The following is a 22,897-nucleotide window of genomic DNA, read 5'->3' as shown; positions in this document are numbered from 1 at the left end:
CAACCTTCTGTTAAATCAAGGATTGAGAATATTTTGGAAAATATTCAATCCAGCATCTGTTCTGATCTACCCAACGCTTTTTGGGAAAGAAGGAGCCATATGGTGGAACTTCCTTATGAAAAAGATTTTTCAGACAAACAGATTCCAACCAAGGCTAGGCCTATTCAAATGAATGAAGAACTTCTTCATTTCTGCCAAAAGGAAATCAATGATCTCCTTGAAAAGAAACTTATTCGCAGGAGTAAGAGCCCTTGGTATATATATATATATATATATATATATATATATATATATATTCAGAATTGAGACTAGAGCTCAAAGAATACATAGGGGAAAGGATGATTAGAGCGAACAAAAGCTAACCATCACTCAAAAAGAAGCAACCCCAAAAGAAACCAAAATCTAAAGAGACCCCAAATCAACATCTTGCCAAACCAAAAGAAACCCAAAACAAAGCGATATGTCCAAGGAAAGCTAACATAATCACAAGCCACCCAATCAATTCTACCTCAACCTCCGAGAGCTAATATTAGCTGCAACGCCTTGAAGGACAACTTCATCAGGGCAGTTATAAGACAACCCAAGTCGAACTCCTAAGGCTAGATTTTTAGCAATTGATCCCTCACAATTTTTTTATATTTGCAATAGGTCAAATTCATCAATTTTGACCGGTCAATTGCCCACGTGGCGAGCTTAGTAAAATGAAGGTTGACATGTGAACTTTTCACATTAGCTTTTAGTTCTTATATTTTTTTGGGAAATGTTATTTAAACCCCCTCACATCTATTCCAACCCCTTTAAACATGGTCATGTTACCTTAACCAAGAAGTGCCAGTCTCAGATTTCTTCCAGAAATTAAACAGAAAAATAAAGAAAGAAATATGTGCATTTCTATCACACATTAAAGTGCACTTTAAAAGTGTGTGAGTAACGGACCCTGAAAATGCGAGCGAAAAAATTTTTAAGAGCCTTTTTTAGATTTTACAAAAATAATGGAGGTTTGAGTATATGTGAGGGGGATTTAAATAACAATTCCCTAAATTTTTTAAAATCTAGTCATTTTCCTCTCACATTCTTCACCTTACCTTCGTCGTTTTTCCTCTTCCTCTATAACTTGCTTTAAACCCAAGAATTCTTTTCATCATAAGACATGAGTGTGTACGTACTATCCATATAAAGATGATGGTGGAGCTTCAGATGTGCCGCTTCATTTTGTGTCTTCTCGTTCCGATGCGCTGCCTAACGAGGGACATGATATTGGTATTTCTTCTAGTGCGGTGGATGTTTTGGAGTCTCCGTCGCGCCGTAGTAGAGGTCGCCCAAAAAGGATTACTGGTCGTGGTAGGAACAAGAAAGTCATGGGTTTTTCTAGAAGGCGTTGGAAGAAGAAAGTCATTGAGGACATAATTTCTGAGGACGTGCAGTCGCCGATGATTTCGGATGCCTCTCCTATTTTTGAGGGGAGGGGGTGCACACGAGGGTATTGCAGAGTCTGTGTGTACGCGTGCGTCTAAGGTTTGGGAGATTGGCAAATCGTGCGGCTTGGTTTTCCCAGGCACTGACGAGGAGGCTATTGAGGCTTGTGCTTCTCATCTTGAGGAGACTCTTGCGGAGAGATATGGTGGTGGGTAGGGTCTGTTTTCTAGTCGAGGTTTGGCTTAGTTTTGGGGCTCGCTTTCTTTCTTTTTGGGTTGCTTTGGTTGTTTTTGGATTTCCGGTGTTGTTGTTTTTCGTTTCGTTCCGTGTTCTCATTGTATCGCCCATTGTCGAGAGGGCTTGTTTCTCGACTTTGATTTTTAATCAAATCTTTTTGCTCTAAAAAAAAAGATAAAAGGAAAAAAGGAATTAACTACTTCCATAAACAACCTACTTGTTTTTTATTCAGAGTGTTCATAGTTTGTTTCTTTTTATCATTATTCAATTGAGGCAATCGATATTTTAAAGGTAAATAGGTTCACCCCCAAAGGCAATCTCATAGAAGGTCAACCAAGTTCAATGAAAGTGACTGAGACTGTACATTCTATATCATCCTTTATTTTCCTTTTGCTAATGACTTCAACAAACAACAATTAAAAAGAAAACAATGGAATCATTTTCTTATAAAATAATAAAATATATATAAATGAATCATTTATCTTATCGATCTTCGCAATTCGCTGATTAGCATCTGAATTTGAAAAAAAAAAAATTCCCTTGAAAGCTTTTAAGTTATGAAGAAAGAAGAAGAATGTGAGAAGGGAATGACCATATAAAGATTTAAGATTTTTTTTAAAGTGAAAATATATATTAATAAATCAAGGTCTGAGAGCATGTCTCTTGAATAGAAAAGTCGAATGCGGTTGATCTGTTATAAGAAAAAGAGCAAATAAACAAAAAGACCAAAACAAAAAAGGCTCCAACGAACAAAAGAAAACGACCATAACAGTCTGGGCAAAAACCACTTTATACAACAACAAAGCCCAAAAAGAGATTAATAGTAGGCCAAAAACCCCCGAACTCACAAGCAAGATCTAACCAAAGAACCAAGAACCCAAGACAAACCACCAAAACCACCAAGAACTTCCATATAACCTTGGATGGTTAGGTACTAGATGATTAGCGTAGCTCTGAAGAACTTCATCATCAGTCCCATTAAAAACAACTACAACTTGTTTAGCAATTATCAAATCCCTCATGGCTCTCGTCATAACGCCAACTGACCTCAATGGCTCGCGAAGAATTAGTGACGACTCCAAAGCAAGTACATCAAGCACCGGGGTCCCTAAGTCCAAATCAGTAAAAGCTCCAACAACCTTCTTATGCTTTCCTCTTGAAAAAAGTTTTTTTGGTTGACCTCTCCCCCGTTGTACCACCCCCTCAGCAGCTCTCGAAGGCCCATCCTCCACCCTGGCATCATCCGAAGAAACTTGCGAAGGGATCGAAACAGGCACCATCTCCTTGAAAAGGGGATTTAAGCAAGAAGACCATCCCATCAGGAAACTCTCTAGAAAAAGGAATGATCTCCGAATTGAGAAGATCATCAGCAACATGAGTGTCCCTTGAGGCATCAATAGGTTATAAGCAGATGTTCTCACCGTCAACTGAAGGAACTCCACCCCTGACAACTTCTTCCATACAACCACCAACCACAGCTTGGAGCCAAGATTTCTGGAAACAAATTAGCAACCAAGAGTCCACCCGCCACTAAAACAGATGAAGAGGCCAGGACCATCCTCTCCTCATCCTCTAATAAGGGGACTGGTCGAAGATCCTTCCTCAACCCCAATGTAACCTTGCCACCAACACCTAAGGGATTGGGAGAAACCTTCAAAATCGAAGCCTTCACACCGGGTTTCCCAACAACATGAAATCGGAGGAAGCGAGCTAGATGACAGAAAGCGAAGCACCACCAACTAGGATACCATCCAGGGCATTGATGGCCGCCGAGGCATGATTCCAAAGTGAAAACTGAACAAAAACAAATCGGAATCTTCTCCCCATCTTATTGGACCTCTGAACGAAGACTTTCAGCAGCTGTCCATACTTTGCAAGCAAACCCCTTACGTGGTGATAACCCATAGAATTAGCAATCCCGTCAACGAAGAAGGTTTGTGGATGTGATATGCCGTCGTCATCTTCATTGCCGGGAGCCCCTTCCCTCAACACTACACCACCAGAGGACTTAATTATTGGTTCTAGTGGACAATCCAACAGCCATCAATTGCAAGCAAGAAGAGGACGCAGAACTATTGCAGAAGAAGAAATTTGGCGACCTTTAGTTGACTAGCCTAGCTACATGAGCGGTTAACTAGTCAAAATTCATGAATTAAACCTATTGCAAATAAGAATATTTGCTAGGGACCAATTGCTAAGAATTTATTTTATAAGGACCCAATTAGATTTCTCTTTAAATGATTGGTAGTAAAAACATATTTAAGCCATTTTTTCCTACTCCGGTTCTTATAAAACCAACGATTCATGATCTAGTGGTTGAACTCTTTTTAGGGAGATCTAATGGTTCAACCACAACTGAGTTTCAGAAAAAACACACCACCATTTTTTTTTTACATTAGAAAGATAAATTCCGCCCTCCAGGATTAAACTCTGAACGTCCCCCACCCAACCCATATGTCTCATAACTCTTACCACTTGAGCTATCATTCAAAAATAATTAAAATATATATATATATATTCTAATTTTATATGATATATTAAGTTACAATAAATATTAAAAAATAAAGTTAAGTTAAATTTTTTTTGGTACATAGTTAAGTTAAAATTTGAATTAACATAAAATTATTATATTGTGGATTTTGAAGAATAAAATCGATCAACTATCTTTGATATCGAAGTTTTTTTTATCTCCTAATAATTTATTTTTTGAAATATGGGCATATTTAAATATGATAATAGATCCTACTACTCCTGATCCTGAAGTTTCTCCACTTGAAAAAAAAAAAATTACAGGACGTTTAAAAAATGGACAATAACCCTGAATACAGCTTACAATTTTCACGTTCTGCGCTCTCCAAAGATATGAAATAAAAAATGAAACTTCATACACCAAACTACACAAAAAGCATTAAATCTCCCAGAAAAGATCTCTTATGGATAAACAAATTCTCTTTATATGATTCCTATTTTTGTAAAATGGCTATTGGCTAATGTCTTTTTATTTTTAAAATACTAAATTGGGGGAGTTTTTGAAAAAATTAGAGATCCTCATAAACTGGATCGGGCTTCAATGGAATTGATTAAGAAACTTGTCGACTAAGAGCATCTCCAATGCTAGTTCTTAATTCTTAGTTCTTAGCACTATTCATGTGGGCCTGTATTGCCATATGTGCTTAAGCAACTCTCAAGCAATTTTGCTCCAACCATGAGTTCTTAGTTCTTACCACTATTCATTTGGTCCAACCAACCACATTATTTATACTTTTTATTTTCATAAAGTAATAAAACAAAACTCATAAAGTAATAAAGTAATTTGGATGAGCCAATAATTTTTTATTCTAAGAACTCAAAAAGTAAAACTACTTATATAAGAACTGAGTTCTTATTTTTAAGAACTAAAAATTCCATGTCAACACCTCCAATGGTTAAGAACTCAGTTCTTAGTTCTTAACTAAAAAATAAGAACTAAGATCCTTGCATTGGAGATACTCTAAGTGATACAACAAACATGACAAGTAACAACGGATTGGTTCATTAATTTTTGAACCGGTGAGTCAGTTTTACTCTTATGACATAATAGAGTTTTTCAAATATTTTATATTCCGGCAATGTGGAAACAATATTAAACCTAATTGCAATCTTCTTATTTGCTTTGCAAGTGTGGAGATATCTTCTTGTGTGGGGTTCATTGTTTTTTTTACTTCCAAACTATAGAAGCGAAGCTTTTCAACCTTACTTCTCTCCCTAAGACTTCCATATCTTACAAATCTCTCAAAACATACAATAAGAGTTTCATAAGTAAATTACAATTAGCAATCAAAAACAATAACTAAAACATTTTCTCAATAGATGAGATCACAGATCAGCATATTTTCATCAAATTAATCGATAAAATTTTTAATGCAACAAAAAATATAAACCAATACTTTCATCAATTCCTATTTTAAAAACATTCAAGCTAAATACACTTCAAATTAAACCAGATATATGATATAATCGTACTAATATTAGAACAAACCTTTTTTTTTTTATAAATCTCCATTCAGTAGAGTGCTTGAACTTTGATTGTCACTACAGCCAATATAGCGCCAGTTTGGTTTTCCGTTTCACATCACAACGAATCAATGTAAATAGTAAAATGCAAGATTTTGCCATGTTGACTCAAATATGGATCGGCGTTAAGTTCAATGGAAACCCAAACATAGTGACAATATCAAATAAAATTTTAGCACCTACAGAACCTCAAGGTTGCAGGAAAATAATCTGGAAAAAACAAAAATCGATGCTTCATTATGAGTTGCTTGCAATTCCGGTGTCCCTGGACTTTTGAAAGAATTTGAAACTATTGAAAGAATATGCATCTTTATAATCGTTGGGAGCCTAAAGGTATTAGAAAAAGGCACTTGAACTAAACCTCGGGTATATTATAGAAAAGTTGTATGTACCAAAACCGGCAGAGGGCTGTTAAAGCCACTTTCTAACTTCTGTCTATCTTTGTATCATGTGGTCTCGTCCATACTCGCGCACAATTACAGGCACACTTGTAGGAGGTATCTGCAAAGAGGAAAACAGATAAACGATCACGAAATGGGTAATTATGCGAAAATATTCATAACCTGTAGGTGACACACTGTATACACACTAATCAACTTACCATTCCATGATCCGTAACAATTGATGAGATATAATCTGAAGGTGTAACATCATACCTGTGAATGAAATAAAATCAGTTGATCCAGTTTTGGGGGCTGTTCACACAAATGGAATATCTAAAGCATTGTTAGATTTATACTTCTCGATAGTGCTAGCGCAATAACCATTGATTAGAAAATAAACAGTTGAGATCATGATAAAATACAAGTATGTGTATAACAAATTATAAATTTGTTAAAATCACAACAACTGATTTTCTAATCAATGGTTATAAGTCTGCACTTTATCATGTAAAGTTCTCTCCTTATTTTAAGGAGCCAGATCTCTAAGGCATACATTAAATTCAGAAGCAGCAAATTGTCTTCACTAGTCCAATTGTCCAGATAATTGACCTCCCTTCTTCCACGAACCATGGCAACAGCATCTGGGTTACCTGCTTGCAATTTCAAGTATGTCAAATTCAGTTGTCAACTGGATTTCGAGATACAATGTATAGCTCCCTTGGCAGAGCTGGAACAAAGATTCCCCTTTTTTTTCATAATAATACTTGATAGAAGCACAAATAAATTCCTATCCCAACCATTCCTCCAAATACATATATCAAGCATGTTCTAAAAATTCCACACTAACAAGCCAATGCTATGACTTACCTAGTTCATTGGAACATATTGAATCAAGTTGCACCCTTTCATGAAACTTATAAGTTTCACAACAGATTAATACAGGAACATTAAATGCATGAGCCACCATAGCAACACAAGCAGTCCCAACCCTTGAATATACAGTTCCATTGCACAGAATGGCAGAAGCTCCCAGAAAAACCTTTGTGACCTCGTGCATGATATAAGAAACAGCATTTATATGAGTGTATGTACAACTTAGGCCTTTGGTCACAAGCCTACGTAGTAAGGCCTGACCTTCAAGCTTTGGCCTTGAGTCTACCACCACAACTCGGAACTGTTTCCCAAGGTCATGGGCATGTAAGAGAATCATTTCAACAACACATGACAATCCATATGTGAGAAGAATATCTCCATCCCTAACCTTAGTAACAGCATGGCCAACAATCACCTTATCAGCAAAAATTATTTTTTCATTAATGAATCGGTCAATATCAGAACAAATAGCTGCTTTTGCCTCAGATTCAGTGTGATTTAAAGGCAACTTGGCAATACGACTCTTTACAAACCTAATTGCATTCCCCATGCTAACAGACAGTGGCCTGCATTCGGTAAAAAATGAAACATAACTACTGATTTTTGCAGTTAAATCTCGAACAAGGAGTTTTTCAGGTGGAGTGGAGTAGTCTATAATGGCTTCCTGAAATGCTTTAAGCATTTCAATACAACGAGCATTATCACCTGATATATCTCCAGTCATGTAACGCAATCCAACCTGACAATTAAATAAGCTGATGAGCACCCTATCTAAATTGCCATTTTACTCAAGTTTATATGCAAAAATCATGGACTAAAAAACACATAGCTTGAGAATGAAAGTTAAAAAAAAGAGCAACTAAATTGGCATAAAGATACAGTGGTTGTCATGTAAAAGGCATAATGTTTTCTGTCCTTCTGCATGGGAAGGAATGAAATACTAAAGATGCTGGTTCTATTCAAAAGACCATAGCATGAGCCCTCTGACTAATATCACTGGCATCACAATGTGCATATATGCACAACTTACATGCAAGCTTGAACAAAAAGCTGAAGTTAACCTATTTGATTCAAGGTTTTCAAATATATTTTTCAGCATTGAAGACATAATTATAATGACAACAAATAACAGTTATAATATCAAAGAAATTGGAGATGGATCTCTTGTTGCAGTTAAATTAACTTGTGAGTACAAATTATAGTAACTAAAAAGAATAAGTTGGTTTTTATGTTAGTACTCATCTCCAGATACATAATTGACCGACCTTGTTGACATGTAGATGCCATTACATTACTTTGTTGAACCAAACTAATGAAACTGCAAAAAAGTACCTTGAAAACAGAAGGATGCACCGGATCAAGTTGGAAAAGCTTTGACTCAAGTTCAGGAAGCTGAGTCCCATGTTCGTATTGAGGCAAATGCCGGAATAATTCAACTCTGTTTCTAGCTTCAGTTTGATTGACTACTGCACGCCTTTTAGCTTTTTCCACTCTAGTCTTGTCATCGAATTGCATTCGTGGAGGAGGAGCATCTTTCTTCCTCTCTTTTTCTAATGCACGATCTCCAGATTTCTTATCAGTAGCCACTGATGATGTAACAGGAGTACCTTCTTTCTTTCGTGAAGTCTGCTTCATACTTTTACCTGGGGCTGCTGCTCTGCCGGATTCAGTAACTGATGTACTTCCATCAGCTGGATAAAGAACAACAGTAACCATAAACACAAATTACAAGTATAATATGAATGGCAAGGAATTGCAGGATATCAACAACAAGCAAATGAACTATTTGACACGTTAAGAACCATCTACGAAGACATTTAACTCCATATTCTTTCTTTCAAGGCCAAATTTTACACAACTGAAGGAATTATAATGCAATCAAAACAACTTTACCTCATTTCAACAAGACTTACATGAAAAAAAAAAGAGAAGAGAAAAGACACTACCAAATAAAAGAAAACCCAAGCCACCAGGACTGCTCAAAGAAAAAATTAACATTAATTTAGAATTCATAAAAATTATTGTATTATGCAAGTTTCATTTACCCAGCCATGTTCAAAGAATGAACCAAGATTGATTTAATAATCTATACATTTCATCTAATATCCAATAAGGGAAGGTAAAAACTTAGATCAAATTCTTTATATCCTTGTCATCAAGCTCTCAAACCCAATAATGTCATATGGATCTCTTTTAGAATTCAATAGCTTATTCTTAATGAATGCTATTTAATATTGGAAAAATAACAACACATGACATTGTTTGATTTGAGAACTTGATTGCAAAACTATGAGGAACCAGATAAAGTTTTATCCAATAAGGAAATAGAAGTCTCTAATATAACAGGAAGTAGTGAACATTTAGAATGGGAGAAAAGCTATAACACAAATTTCTAGGAATATATATACATGAAATCAATAGACAAATATAGGCATTAAATTATGAATTATTTATCATATATTGAATCAAGAAGCTTTATCTTATCATCAGATAAAATCAAGGGAGAGAATGAATTTTAATCACCAGTTCACTACAACCTTTCGCAGCAGCTTTTGCAGCTCTTTGTGCCTCCTGCAAGGCTCGTCTCTCGGCCTTTGTAGTTTTCTCTTTCAGGGGCTTTGACGTTGCTGGCACATCACGGCTGACGTCTTTGACAGTCCCTTCCCTCTTTTCTGCAGGATTTTTGTTCACCATTAATATGTGAAAGAATAAGACACAAATAATTCTATGTAGAATCAGCGATCTATCAGACGGAAAACGGGCTTGAATCTTTGTTCACCAATAATATGTGAAACAGTGAAAGAATAAGACACACAAATAATTCTATGTAGAATCAGCTATCTATCAGAAGAAAAATGGGCTTGAATAGGTGTGGGAAGCAAAATCAGAAACCACTTTGGTTGAAGAAAAGAATATTTGAAACCCAAGGTATTTAAAGTGCCCCTTCCAGCTGGAGGAACCATAACTATAAGCAAATAAAAGGATTGACTAAATTGTTTTTGAAAAAAAAAAACCCTCTGCCACTGCAGCTCTGTGCATAACAAATCAATAATTAGGTATGTAGTTCTACTGCCTGCGTGCATATGAAAAATGAAAATCTCTTAATTCCACAAATCTATAGGTTATTTTTCTATTACTTTATCTTCTGGTAGAAAATCAAGAGTCAAAAAACTGATCCTAGAGTCCAGTCAATGCATGAGTTTTCTATCACAAGAAAATTTGAAAAAGATTTTAGCAAACTTCACAATCATATCAAGATTAAATACCTGCTCTGAACTAAGTTCACTTATGCCATTTAAAATACATTTCACATACTCAAGTATGAACACAGTATACTAACTCAAACACACATGTTAAAAAGGCTTTAATTTTGTAACAAACTAACCCTCATAAGAATTAAGAAACATGATTGTATAATCAGCACACTTACTTCAACCGCAAACACTGAATATTATAGAACATATGAGATATATGACTAGTCCTAACCCTGTACCATACGGATTAAGCTTTACTTGGAGTTGTTCTTTGACATGCTTGAAGCCTCTATGACCAAGTACTAAGGAGTTCAATTACTGCCACCCTAATTTACCAAATTATACTATATTTTATAGCACAAGGTGCAGCAGGTTTGTGTATTGTTTACATTTAAAGCCCAATGACTGTTTGTATAAGTGTTCGTGTTAGATGGCGAGCATTTAGTCCTAGTGTAGTCCTGGTGAGGGCCTTAAGCATATTCAGGTCAGAATCAGAAGTCAGTGCCTCAATCTGTGTTAGTTGCATATGATTAAGTATCAGTGTATTCACATCACACGATGAAATGTTATATCCATCTTATACTGTCTATTAAGTAGAAAAGACCCTATCAATAATCACAAACTTTAACATGATAGTATTTTATGTCTATCTCTTTTTTAGACTCTAGTATATTAAGGGTGAATTTGGATATGAAGTGGCGCTACCTCGAGGCATAAAATGGACAGACTCGATGAATGTGTTTTCACATTAACTTAACTAGTATTCAAACAAACACCAAGTAGATGAAACTCTATGAACATACACAAATTTTGACATAATTATATATCATTGATATGTGAGAATAGTTCTCAATCCACATTCAGATTTATCAGTCTGCTAGTCACACATCAACAAGCATCGCCAATCAAATTCATGAAACTTAATTCAACAAGCACAATATATATACCAGTAGTTCCACCAGAATGAGTTTTCACAATCGCCTCCGCCGCAGCGAAGCTTTTCTCCGCTGGCTTCACAGCCGGCAAATCAAACCCTCGGCAGGGGAAGCTCGAGTCACTGGGACGGAATCCACTGTCACCGGAGAGATCCTCAGAGAACTCTCCGTCTACAAGCCCGGCACCATTAGAAGAAGGCGTAACCGTCGGCGATGTTCCGAGCAGCGATTCGGAGGGATTGTAGCTCCCGACTGGGACCCACTCCCCGGATGGCTGGCGGCGGAACCCTGACTCGGGGACGGGGACGGCGGCTGTTCGCTCGGAAAGATGACGAGGCAGCGGTATCGTGACGGGGGAGGCGGAGGCCGAGTCGTTTTGAGGCGGCGGAGCGGCGAAACCGACGCGCCTGACCTTGGGGTCGATGACGGCGCGTCGTCCGTCCATGGAAGCGAGGCGCGTGGAAGATTATGAATAAGTTTTGGTGTGAAAAGAAAAGGTGCGGAGCTCTGTCTGTCTAGGGTAAAGAGTAAAGACAAGTAACAAACAGTAGCACAAGCAGTAATAACGCGCATGTCAATTTTTATTTCTTTTTCCAATTTTGGGATTTCTCGTGGGTTGGGCCATCAGTTTACTTTTCTCTTTTATTAGTATATGACCCGGTAATTAATAAGTTTAAAAAATATTTCAAAGTATTTCTTAATTTTATTGCGTAATCGAAGTCACGCTGTTTGTTTTTTTTTTTTTTTCACATTTGTGTTTGTTTCGTTTTGATTGCCGTGAATAATCATAACATGGTTTGTTTAAATCTTTAAAAATATAAAGTTTTTTTTCCAAAAAATAGACCATTATTGGCGGAGTTGTTGTTGCAAAGCACGGTGTTTTATGGTCAAATATATGAGATTATTATCTGAAAATACAACAAAATGAATAGTAAACTCATAAAACTTTTGAATAATAGCAAAATTTCGATTGTGGAGTCGAAGTTTTTGTAGGTGAAAAAAAAACGTATGGTTACATTTCAAAACTGAAAAAGCTTCTTATAGCTAAATGACATCATCGGAGCATTAGGCTTTAGAGCTCCCAAAGACAAGTTCAAAACTTTAAAATGTTCACAAAAAAGATAAATCATTATAATGACATGAAATATTTGTAGACAAATTCAAAAGTGTAGATATAAACAACCATGATCTAACAATAAGAGTATAAAATTTAACCTTTGATTTGAACTTTGAAATTATGTCCGGGTCTTTTCAAATTTTGAGGACATTGAATGTTGATTTAAAAGTCCTTTCGTATGTGTCTTTCCCTTCAACCTTGAATAAAATTTGCTTGTGCACATAATCACGAATTTCTTTGGGAGGATGTGTCATGCAATCGTTCTAGCTTAATTTAAAATAAAACCAAAAAAATTAATATCTTATCAATTGATTGTGAAATTAAAAAGTAGTTTTATTTACGTGTACATGTTCACCCTTTTCATTTTTTCAAGTATTTCATTGCTTTTTTTATTGAGTAGAGCACAACCATCGCGATAAAAAATTGTCAAAGTTACAAATCCAATATTTTCAGCAACATTAATTAACAGCTTGTACCTAATTGAAACATAAATAAATTGAATATGAAACAAATCAATAATCACAAATTTTAACATGATAGTATTCTATGTTCATCTCTTTTTTTACACTCTAGTATATTAAGGGTGTGTTTGGATATGAAGTGGCGCTACCTCGAGACATAAAGTGGACAGACTCGATGAATGTGCTTTCACATTAACTTAACTCGTATTCAAATAAACACTAAGTAGATGAAACTCTATGAACATACACAAATTTTGACATGATTATATCATTGATGTGTGAGAATAGTTCTCAATCCACATTCAGATTTATCAGTGATAGTCACACATAACAAAGCATCACCAATCAAATTCATGAAACTTAATTCAACAAGTGCAATATTCACTGAGTAAAGGGTCATTTTGGTCCCTATTTGTGTTCATTTATGACGGACCAGTCCTCATACTTTGGAAATAGTCTTTTTTTGTCCTTGAATGTGTTGTCGTCGGTCAGGTTCATCCTTAGTAGTATTTTCCGTTGGTCCCTCAAACAGAAAAGTCCAAATGGCACATCTTTTTCCACGTTGTGCAAATGTGTTAGATTTTTAAGTTGCTTAAAGCGGTCAATCTAGTTCTCGCGTGCATCTTCAACATCTTATTTATCATCATCTTCGACAACAACAACAACCCCATATATCACACCCACCATAACCCATCTTATTCTTCAAACCCACATTTTTTAAAACAAAACCCCAAGTTCTACATGTCTTCCAAATTCTTCAATATAAGAGGAAACAAAGCTAGAATAGAAAGAAAAGAAGAGAATGAGCAGGTCCATGGGCAAAAAACGCATGAATCGATGGAAAAAAATGGACTTTGATAAAGAATTCATAAGAGAAAACTGCAATACAATTGAATTGGTGATCAAATGAAACAAAATGAACAAAAATTGAATCTTTCCCCATTGGGTATGAACTATCGAACTCAAATAGAAGAGAAAAATATTAAAACTGGGCATAAAGTTTACTAATTTGAACAGATTGGAAACATGGGTGGTGGGTTAAATTCGCAATGGAAATCAAACTTTGATATTTCACTCGATTAATCAAGTAAAAAAGAAAAGAAATTGAACGAGAAAATCAATTAAGCGAACGAAACGGAGGAACCTGAAGAACATGACATGAGGATGCAGCGGAACCCAAAACCCTAAAACTCTCAAATTAGGAAAAACGAAAATGAAAATTGAAGATGTAAGGAAATTGATTGAGGGCTTTTGTTCTCCTTGCGGCAAAGATCATTGTGGTCTAACTCATTTTTCCATTGGTGGCCGGAGTTGGCCGGAAAACGTCGCTGAAGGCGGCGGTCGACGGCGACGAAACGACGATCTGAACTATGGGTTTTGTTGTAGACCTCACCAGGACCTCAATGGTGGTGATCTCGCTACGAACAGAGGTCCGAGCATGCCGGGCCGAGAAGAGAAGGTGGCGGCGGTGACACTTCATTTCTTCTTTGTTTTCATGGTGGCTACCCTTTGGAGAGGAAGAAAGAAGCATGGTGATAGTGGTTGTACTTCATAGAGGAAAAAAGAAGCATGGTGATGGTGTGGTGAAGATGATGAAGAGGAGGAAGATAAAGAAGATGGAAAATGATGAAGATGAAGATGAACATGATGATGAATAAGAGCAGGAGGAAGAAGAAGCATAACTGAGGGACGTTATTGACCGTGCTTTTTAGGAGGGAAATGGAAAACGTGCCACATAGGATGCTAGTGTGGAAAAAAAAGTGTCATTTTGATTTTTCTGTTTGAGGGATCAACGGAAAAAGTAAGACCTGAAAATTTTATAGATTACTTAAGTAGTTATTTATCAGTTTAAGGGCGATAAACACAATTAAGCTTGAATGGTTGTGTTCTTCATACTTGGTGTGTGATTTTATATGAGAGTATATGTTTATGACTCATGTTAGATGAGCTAATATTTGCCATGATGTGTTTTGGAATGACATCGCTAGATTCGTTCGTGTTTTTTAGAAGTTCGATAACGACGTTAAGCCATAGGAACATCATGAAACCCCGACAAGAATTAAAGCGAGAATTTGATTCTTTATACGTTCTTGTGAGGATATATATTCGATTTAGTGAAAATTGAATATTTTGTTATTAGTATTTTTATTAGAATTGTATTTATCTTCCTAAATAAAATTTAAAATGGAAGAAGAAAAAGGGTCACGTAAGGAACCAATTTTGTTTGTTTGAAGAATAGAATATGATAAAATTTAAGGGACTAATTCTGTTTGTGTGAAGGATAGATACATATATGTATATCTAACTTGTTAACACTTCTACACTTTTTTTTTTGAAAGCAAACTCTTTATTGAATAAAAAGTCAAGATACAAATCCTCTCGACAATGGAATAATCACAACGACGCAAACAACAACTGCAAATACCAACAACAAACAATGACTGCAAACAAAACGACCGCAAACAACGAATGCAATCAACGTGGAGCCTCTCAGTTGCATTCGGCACCTAGCTTCAAGGGCAATAACAACAACTTCATGAAAAACTCCAGCAGTAATGACCACTGAAGGACCAAACGTACACTGCCTCGGTCGGACGAGCCTACCAAACATCGAGAACATAGCAAAAGTCATTGCTATCACTACCTTGAAACCAAGGCCAAACACAACCATAGCCATCAGACGTTGAAAGCCACCCCCAACACTTCTACACTTGATTACTTAAACTTGCTCAAAGTAATCTTTAATTATATCATAGAGTCCCTAATAATTTTTAGAATAATGATTCATCTTCTTAAATTTTTTTCTATAGCTCTGTGAGTTCAATCCTGCACTACCAAATTAAATCTATACTTTTTTTACAGCGAAATGGAATATATATATATATATATATATATATATATATATATATAAAAGTAAGATACTTGGCGAGCCAAACATAGAAGAGTACAATGGGAAAATGAAGGTTAGTGCAACAAAAAGCTAACCAACAATCAACAATAGGCAACCCTTCAAAGAAGAAGAAAAAAACATACCCACAAACGTTAGCAAAGCGAACAAGAAAACCTATAGACGAATTTAATTTATACTTAAATTCCTATTTCAATATATATACATTAAGGTTTTCCTTCAATATACATGAAATTTTAACAAAAGAAAAGGTTGCCACTAATGAAACAAAGGGAAAAAATATATATTAAAGAATGAATTGAAGCTAGAGGTGTAAACGGAACCTTGGTGGCAAGCATGACAAGGATTAAGAAAACATACGTGTAGATTGAAGAATTTTTTGCTGGCAAAGCTATAAACCTAGGAGCATGAGGTGGTCAAAATTTAGATCAAGGATTTTACTATAAAAGGGAGGATAAGCCAGCATTTTCTCAAAGAAAAAATTGTGTGTTCGCTTAAACATTTCTCTTTAAAATTCTTGAGTGTTTGTCTTGAGTGTGAGGAGATTCTTGAGTTTTAGGAGCGGAAGCTAGGATTTTGAAGCGTAGCATTTTTGAAAGCGAAGGGCACTTCATTTTGGCTATTTATATTGTTGAATATATGTTATATGATTGTTGTAAGGGCACTTCGGCCACGGCCTAAATATTTTGATGGTGATTGTGTATGGACATGTTATGTTCTATGTGATATATGAACATGATAGTAGGATTATGAATGATGATATATGATAGGGATAATATCAGGGCCGACCCTGTGCCTTTGCATGCAGACCCACAGCCTAGGGTCTCCAAAAAGAAGGACCCCAAAAATTTTTTTTGTTTTTTTTGTCAACTTATATTTTTTTCGTTGCAATGGGTCATTTATTGGGCCAACTGCTGGACTTGAACACAGGACTTCATGGAACAAGACAACAAGCTTTACCACTGAACCACCAGTTGGTTGGAACCGTTTTTTTAATTATTATATTTTAACTTTATATAGCATTTAATTTTTATTACAATTTAAATAGATAATGTTCTTTAAAAAAAAATTACTAGGGGTCCATTTTTATTATTTGCCCAGGGCCTCCAAAATGTCTGGACCGGCCCTGGATGATATATGATCAGTGATATATGCTAGCGGTTATTATTATGAGCATGCCTTATTTGAGTAGGTTGCTAGCTTTAATTATGATATGCATGCAAGTTATAATTTTATAATTATGATAATGTTCGAGATGAGAACATGTAAGGTTGGGAGCCTTTTGATGATGATTAACTTGCAAGGCATGAGTTTGTTATCAAGTGACCGGGATCGGGCTTGATGGTCAAGACTAGTAGCCTGGATTAGGCTGGTCTGTGGCAAGGTTCAGGAGCCTTGAGGGACCTGAACAAGGATGAAAGTGATACGACATTGCGTTCCCCATACTTGTGAATCTTAGAACTTAATATAGTTCCCCTATTTGTGAATGTTAGCTTAGGGAAGAACTTGTCATTGATAGGGTAGTATACCCTACTTGTGACATGTGCATGTGTTAGAAGTTGACCCTTGCTTGTTTATTGTTTGTTGTTTGGGACGCTTAATGCCCAGATGACGAGCATGCATGCGATAAGCCGAGACTTCACCTTGTACCTGCTCAATATGGATGACGATGCGAGACTTGGGATATTGACTAGCTCGAAGAAGTTATATCTACACCGGTCGTGTATAGGAATGGAGACGCACCCGCCAGAGGAGATCCCTTATCCTCACATGTTATCACGAGACTCTCAAGATGCTATATCCTCCACCTTTTATTCACATTACTAGTTGTAGCTATTGTTGATAGGATCACTCAGGAGGTTCTCAGTCATGATTCGTCTTCATCAATAGAAAACTATCTGATCCATGCCACAAAGGAGGCTCCTGCTGCTCGAAGTTTATGAGTTGGATTTGGGTTGAGAGTTGTGTTTGTATTTTGTGCGTTGTGAGGTCGAGTTCCTTTTTTTCTTTTTCGGTGCTGGGTACCTTCCTATAGTCCATTGTGTGTTGTTGGCTCAAGAAATGTCATGGCATTAGTTTAATTTTGCATAGTAAAATTAATGTACTTAACCTTTTGAGAAATTAATGAATGAGATTTTACAGGTCATTTGTTTATTGTTTAATGATGCTTTGAAAATGGTTTTATTTTCAGCAAAATTTCACACGTATTTTGGAAAAGGTTACTAAAGTGACCCTCGAGAAATCGAGGCGCTACAAAAATCACAACCAAGGATGAACTTGACCGACGATGACACATTCAGGGACGAAAAAAGACCATTTCCAAAGTATGAGGATCGGTCAGTCGTAAGTGAACACAGTCAGGGACCAAAATGCCCATTTACTCTATATATACCAATAGTTCCACCAGAATGAGTTTTCACAATCGCCTCCGCTGCATCAAAGCTTTTCTCTGCCGCGATCTCAGGGTGCTTCACAATCGACAAATTAAACCCTCGACAGGGAAGATCAAGTCACTGAGACGGAACCCTCTGTCACCGGAGAGGTCCTCAAAGAACTCTCCGTCTACAAGCCTAACACCATTCGAAGAATGCGTAACCGTCAGCGAGGTTCCGAGCAGCGATTAAGAGGGGTTGTAGCTCCCGACTGGGACCCACTCCCCGAATGGCTGGCGACGAAACCCTGACTCGAGGAAGGGGATTGCGATTGTTCACTCGGAAAGATGACGAGGCAGCGGTATCGTGACGGGGAGGCACAGGCTGGGTTTTTTTAGCCGGAGGAGCGGCGAAACCGACGAAACTGACCTTGGGGTCGATGACGGCGCATCGTCCATCCATGGAGGCGAGGTGCGTGGAAGATTATGAATAAGTTTTGGTGTGAAAAGAAAAAGTGTGGTGCTCTATCTGTCTAGGGTAAAGAGAGGTAACAAACAGATGTAAGATCAAGTTTTGATCGAGTAGTACAACTCTATATTTTGATGATTACAAGTTAAGAATTTAGTATGAACAATTATGGTACTCTAACGTGTTTTTCTGAGTCTGCTCTTACAGGCTCTGATCTTAATCCAATCTCACACAAATCAGAAGCACTGTGCTTAAAGAGTGACCCAAACAACGCTTTCGCAATCTCTAAGTTCAGTCTGAACAGCAGAAAAGCTTCAGAAGATCTGAAGTAAATTAAGCTCTGATGTGGACTCAGTCACTTAAAGTTCTGAAGATCCAGACGTTCTGACAACCCAGACACTCTGAAGGTTTAGATGTTCTAACGGTGTAGAAGACTCTGAAGATCCAGAAGCTGAAAAGTGAAGACTCTGAAGTCCAGAAGCAAAATGGCTCTGAAGACAAAGTACTTCTCCTCTGAGTTCAGAATCAGAAGATACAACGGTCAGAGGATCCATGCTTCCCTCTGACTCTGATCAACTAGCTTCACAAGTTCCAACACGAAGCATTCCTCTGATCAGAAGTCTACTAGGTTAAATGTCAAGTCACTATCCAAAGTACAAAAGCAAATGTACTATCCTGACGACCTACCTAACATTCTCAGCCACAACAGAAGCTGGAAATTCCAGAACTGCCCTCCAACGGTAGCATTCCCATGCAATGTTCAAACCCTAATCCTTGGAGTATAAATAGAGGCTGAAGTTTGAAAGATGCGGTTGGAAGAATCTCATACGCGCAAGCTATATTCAAACTTTCTAAGCATTCTTTCATCTTTGAATTCATTGTGTTTACTACAAGCTTTTTAGAAGCAATCTCTTTGTAAACAATCTTTCTTAAAACAGTTGTTTAGTTTACCTTTAGGAGATCAAGGTTGATCGGATCCTAGAGAAGACTGAGAGAGTGGATCTTAGTGTGAGCTAAGTCAGTGTATTGTTAGTCACTTGTAGGTTTCAAGTGCATTTGTAACAATTATCTGATTAGTGGATTGCCTTCATTCTAAGAAGGAAGAAATCACCTTAACGGGTGGACTGGACTAGCTTGAGTGATTCATCAAGTGAACCAGGATAAAATCCTTGTGTGCTTTTCTATCTCTTATCTTAAACACCTTATTTGTTCTCGAAAGATTTGCCAAAATCTTAAGGTGGAAGTTTTATTCTGAAAACGTTATTCAAACCCCCCCTTTCTACCGTTTTTCATACCTTCAACAGAAGCACTAGTAGTAATAACGCGCATGTCAATTTTTATTACTATCCCATTTCTTCCTAGTTTGAAAAGAATATTTTTTTTTCAATTTTGGGATTTCTCGTGGATTGGGTCATAAGTTTTCTCTTTTATTTTGGTGTTATTCTCACCCGCCTCTGATTTAGTTCCACCCCATTAAAATGGAGAAAAAGACAAAAATACTCCTTTAAAAAAACACTTCCTCCTTCCACCCCTTTCCTCCCACCACCACCTCTTATATATTCTCTCATCTTTCTTCTTCCTTCACTAACACCTCCCCTTATCCTTTTTTTCTCTCTTCGAACCCATCCTCCTCCTCATACTCCATTTCCTCCGCCTCTCTGCTCGGCCACCGCTGCCATCTGCCATTGTGTTCGTACTCGCCGTCGTCGTCGTCCTCACCTTCAGTCAAGGTACTGCTCGCATTCGTTTTCTGTCGTTTCTGCAATCGTTTGCACTTTAAAGTGTGTGCACTACGCACTTTAAAGCCGCACTTTAAAGTGCATTAAGTTCGAATTCCAAATTGTGTTTGAAGTGCGTTAACTACGCACTTTAAAGTGTGAAACATAGCAACATGTAGAAAAATTGGAAATATTGTATGGTTGTTTACCATTTTGCCTTTGCCATTGTAGAAGGTATTACCATGAGTCCAGTTAAGTGCTATGAAGTTGACAAGTCGGAAGAGAAGTCATTATGCGGGAAGTTAGTAATTACAGAGGATGTGCAAGACGAGTCATTTTCCGTGGACTTTACACATGCATTCGCTTCTGATAAGGTAACTTACTATTTATGTATATGACAATAAAAAATTTAATAAGGATTCTGTGTATGTTTGTAAAGTAGAAGATTGACTTAAAGTACTTTTCGTCTTTACAAACATCAAACTACCAGTCTACCACTAAAGAAGTCCTGCATGACAAATCATCATTACACTCACATTCAAAATTACAAGAACAAAAAGGAGAAAAACGAAAGTCAAATCCAAATAAACAACAGCTCCAAAACACATATCTAAGGTATCATGCGATTGTTCGTACATAAAACACAGTACTCAACGTCGACTGCTTGATGGTTCTTGAGAACAACTCGCACATAATCACTTCAACCTGAACATGTTCGTTGTAGTATAGGCTTTGAGGCCACGTGCAGTTGAAGTTACAACAATGGGTCTTTCTTCTTCAATAGCCAAGAACTATTTTGATCGGCTGCATGGTTTTTTTGATACTCCAAATATTGAAAACTAGTCCTACTCAGAGTTGCGGATTCCTCTCTTTTGGTCTCAATCACTTCTTACTTTGTCATAGTAAAGTCCCCTAAACTTTTTTACTTCAAGCCCTTCAAAGCTATTATAAATTATTTAGTGTGGATTGATACAAGTAAGAGATGGGTAAAGATTGTGGAGTACAAACTGTGATAGATGTGATGGGCTCTTACCCTATGTATTTATAGAATATTTAGCTTTTTTTTTAAAAAAAAAAGATTTTTTCTACCAGTAAAGTGAGCATCACATGCTTTACTAGACTCCCAGGTAAGCTTTTGTCATCATGAGCTACCTTTTTTCATACTTGTAAACTTAAATAAATAAAATAGTTATTATAAGTATAGTGATATATATTCGGAAGAATATTCGAGAGAGATGAGAGAGATTCTCTAGCTGGGTGCCGCCGTCGCGGTGGCAGCGGCCTGGGAGGCAACGGTGGGAGGAGGGGAATCAACCCTGGCGGTATGGGAACACTTTCCGGGAATACAGCCATCCACAACAGCAGAATAGTGGATCGGGTTATGGAGGTGAAAGAGCAGATCATTGGCAGCAGGGAGGAGACTGGAGGAATGCAAGATCTGTGAGGAATCACTCAAATTGGCAGCAGCGAGGTACGTTTGATTTCAAAACCAGAAATCCGTATGGCTCACGAAATCAGCCAAATCCTGACCAGCCTCAACGATCCAAACAACATAACGTGTCCTTCTCGGTTTTTGTTGATGGGTTGGGAGATAGGATGACGTATCAAAAATTAAGATCAATATTTCAAAAGGCAGGGAGGCTACAGAGTGTGTTCATTCAGCAAAAGAAAAAGTATCACCATCAGTTTCGTTTTGGATTCTTGCGTTTTAACTCTGATGTTGAGGCGTGGAGGGTGATTAGCATGTTCGATGGACGACGTTTGGATGGCAGTTACCTGGTTGTTCAGAAGGCAAATATTAAGCAACCATTTCGCCCATCCGAGGTGGGTTCTTCTCATCAGAATACACTTGAAACTCACCGGAAGGAATGGAGGCCAAAACCTCAGAAGCAAAAGAAATCCCAGACTTTGCCACAAGCAATAAACGTTACCTCAATTCCAGAAAAGGATGTTGTCTAGCAATCTGGCGACTATCAGTTACGTCAAACATGGGCTGACTTAGACGATGAGTGGGTTCAAAGATGTGCTAGGGCACACACCTTACTGTCTATGCCCATGGAAATGTTACAGGAGCAATTTAGCCAGATTGGTTTGTTCAATTTTCAATTAATTCCGTTGAGTGGAGATGAGGTGATTTTGGAATTTGAAACAAAGGATGCAATGGAGGGGACTATCATTGAGTGTAGTTTTTTCTTGGAGCAGAAATTATATGATATAAAGCCTTGTACTGTGCTCTCTTTTGGAGTGGCTCAACTTGTTTGGATCCGTATGTGGCAGGTTCCGTTGGGGCTGTGGACTGAACCATTCTTCACTTCCGTCGGTAACAAGCTCGGGACTTATGTTTTTTCTGACTCCACCACTCTGTTGCGGCATAGAGCTCATTTTGCATGTATCCTGGTTCGTATGCATCATCCTATTTTGCACTGTTTCACGATGGCGGTTGACGTTCGCGGAACGTCGTGCATAGTTTTGGTTGAGAAGGATCCTGTTGCATATGATTACGGAACAGTAAATGACATGACGTCAGTCCCTGTTAAATTTTTTAATTCTGATGATGAGATGAACTCTGATGATGATAGTATGGGAGATGAGGGTAGAGAAGTTGATGCGAAGTTAAAGCCTCAAGAGAAAGATTATGAATCTGCTGTTGACGTTGGCACCGACGAGGATGATGAGCCTTATCAGGATGGAGTGGCGGAGGG

At 37.3% G+C, this 22,897-nt stretch overlaps 1 protein-coding gene across 1 annotated transcript; it reads right to left on the bottom strand.

Moving 5' to 3' along the window:
• Nucleotides 1-5,809: 5,809 nt before the first annotated feature.
• Nucleotides 5,810-11,701, bottom strand: LOC130729254 (uncharacterized). Its single transcript, XM_057580969.1, has 7 exons — nucleotides 11,164-11,701; nucleotides 9,500-9,634; nucleotides 8,295-8,653; nucleotides 6,957-7,701; nucleotides 6,643-6,739; nucleotides 6,308-6,362; nucleotides 5,810-6,207 (listed from the first exon to the last, which is right to left on the bottom strand). Exons 1-7 carry the CDS (start codon nucleotides 11,594-11,596, stop codon nucleotides 6,142-6,144), a joined length of 1,890 nt encoding a protein of 629 aa, XP_057436952.1. The 5' UTR covers nucleotides 11,597-11,701; the 3' UTR covers nucleotides 5,810-6,141.
• Between the last annotated feature and the right edge of the window lie 11,196 nt (nucleotides 11,702-22,897).

The sequence above is a fragment of the Lotus japonicus genome, chromosome 1 (genome assembly GCF_012489685.1).
Source record: "Lotus japonicus ecotype B-129 chromosome 1, LjGifu_v1.2".
Taxonomy (NCBI): Eukaryota; Viridiplantae; Streptophyta; class Magnoliopsida; order Fabales; family Fabaceae; genus Lotus; species Lotus japonicus.
This window is presented reverse-complemented; position numbering and strand designations above follow the sequence as displayed.

Excerpts from the sequence above, each read along its gene's own strand:
- LOC130729254 (XM_057580969.1), bottom strand. The coding sequence starts at position 11,596 with ATGGACGGACGACGCGCCGTCATCGACCCCAAGGTCAGGCGCGTCGGT. Across the intron at positions 9,635-11,163 it reads TCATTCTGGTGGAACTACTG|AAAAGAGGGAAGGGACTGTC; the intron begins GTATATATATTG and ends AAAATCCTGCAG. Across the intron at positions 8,654-9,499 it reads TGCAAAAGCTGCTGCGAAAG|CTGATGGAAGTACATCAGTT; the intron begins GTTGTAGTGAAC and ends TTCTTTATCCAG.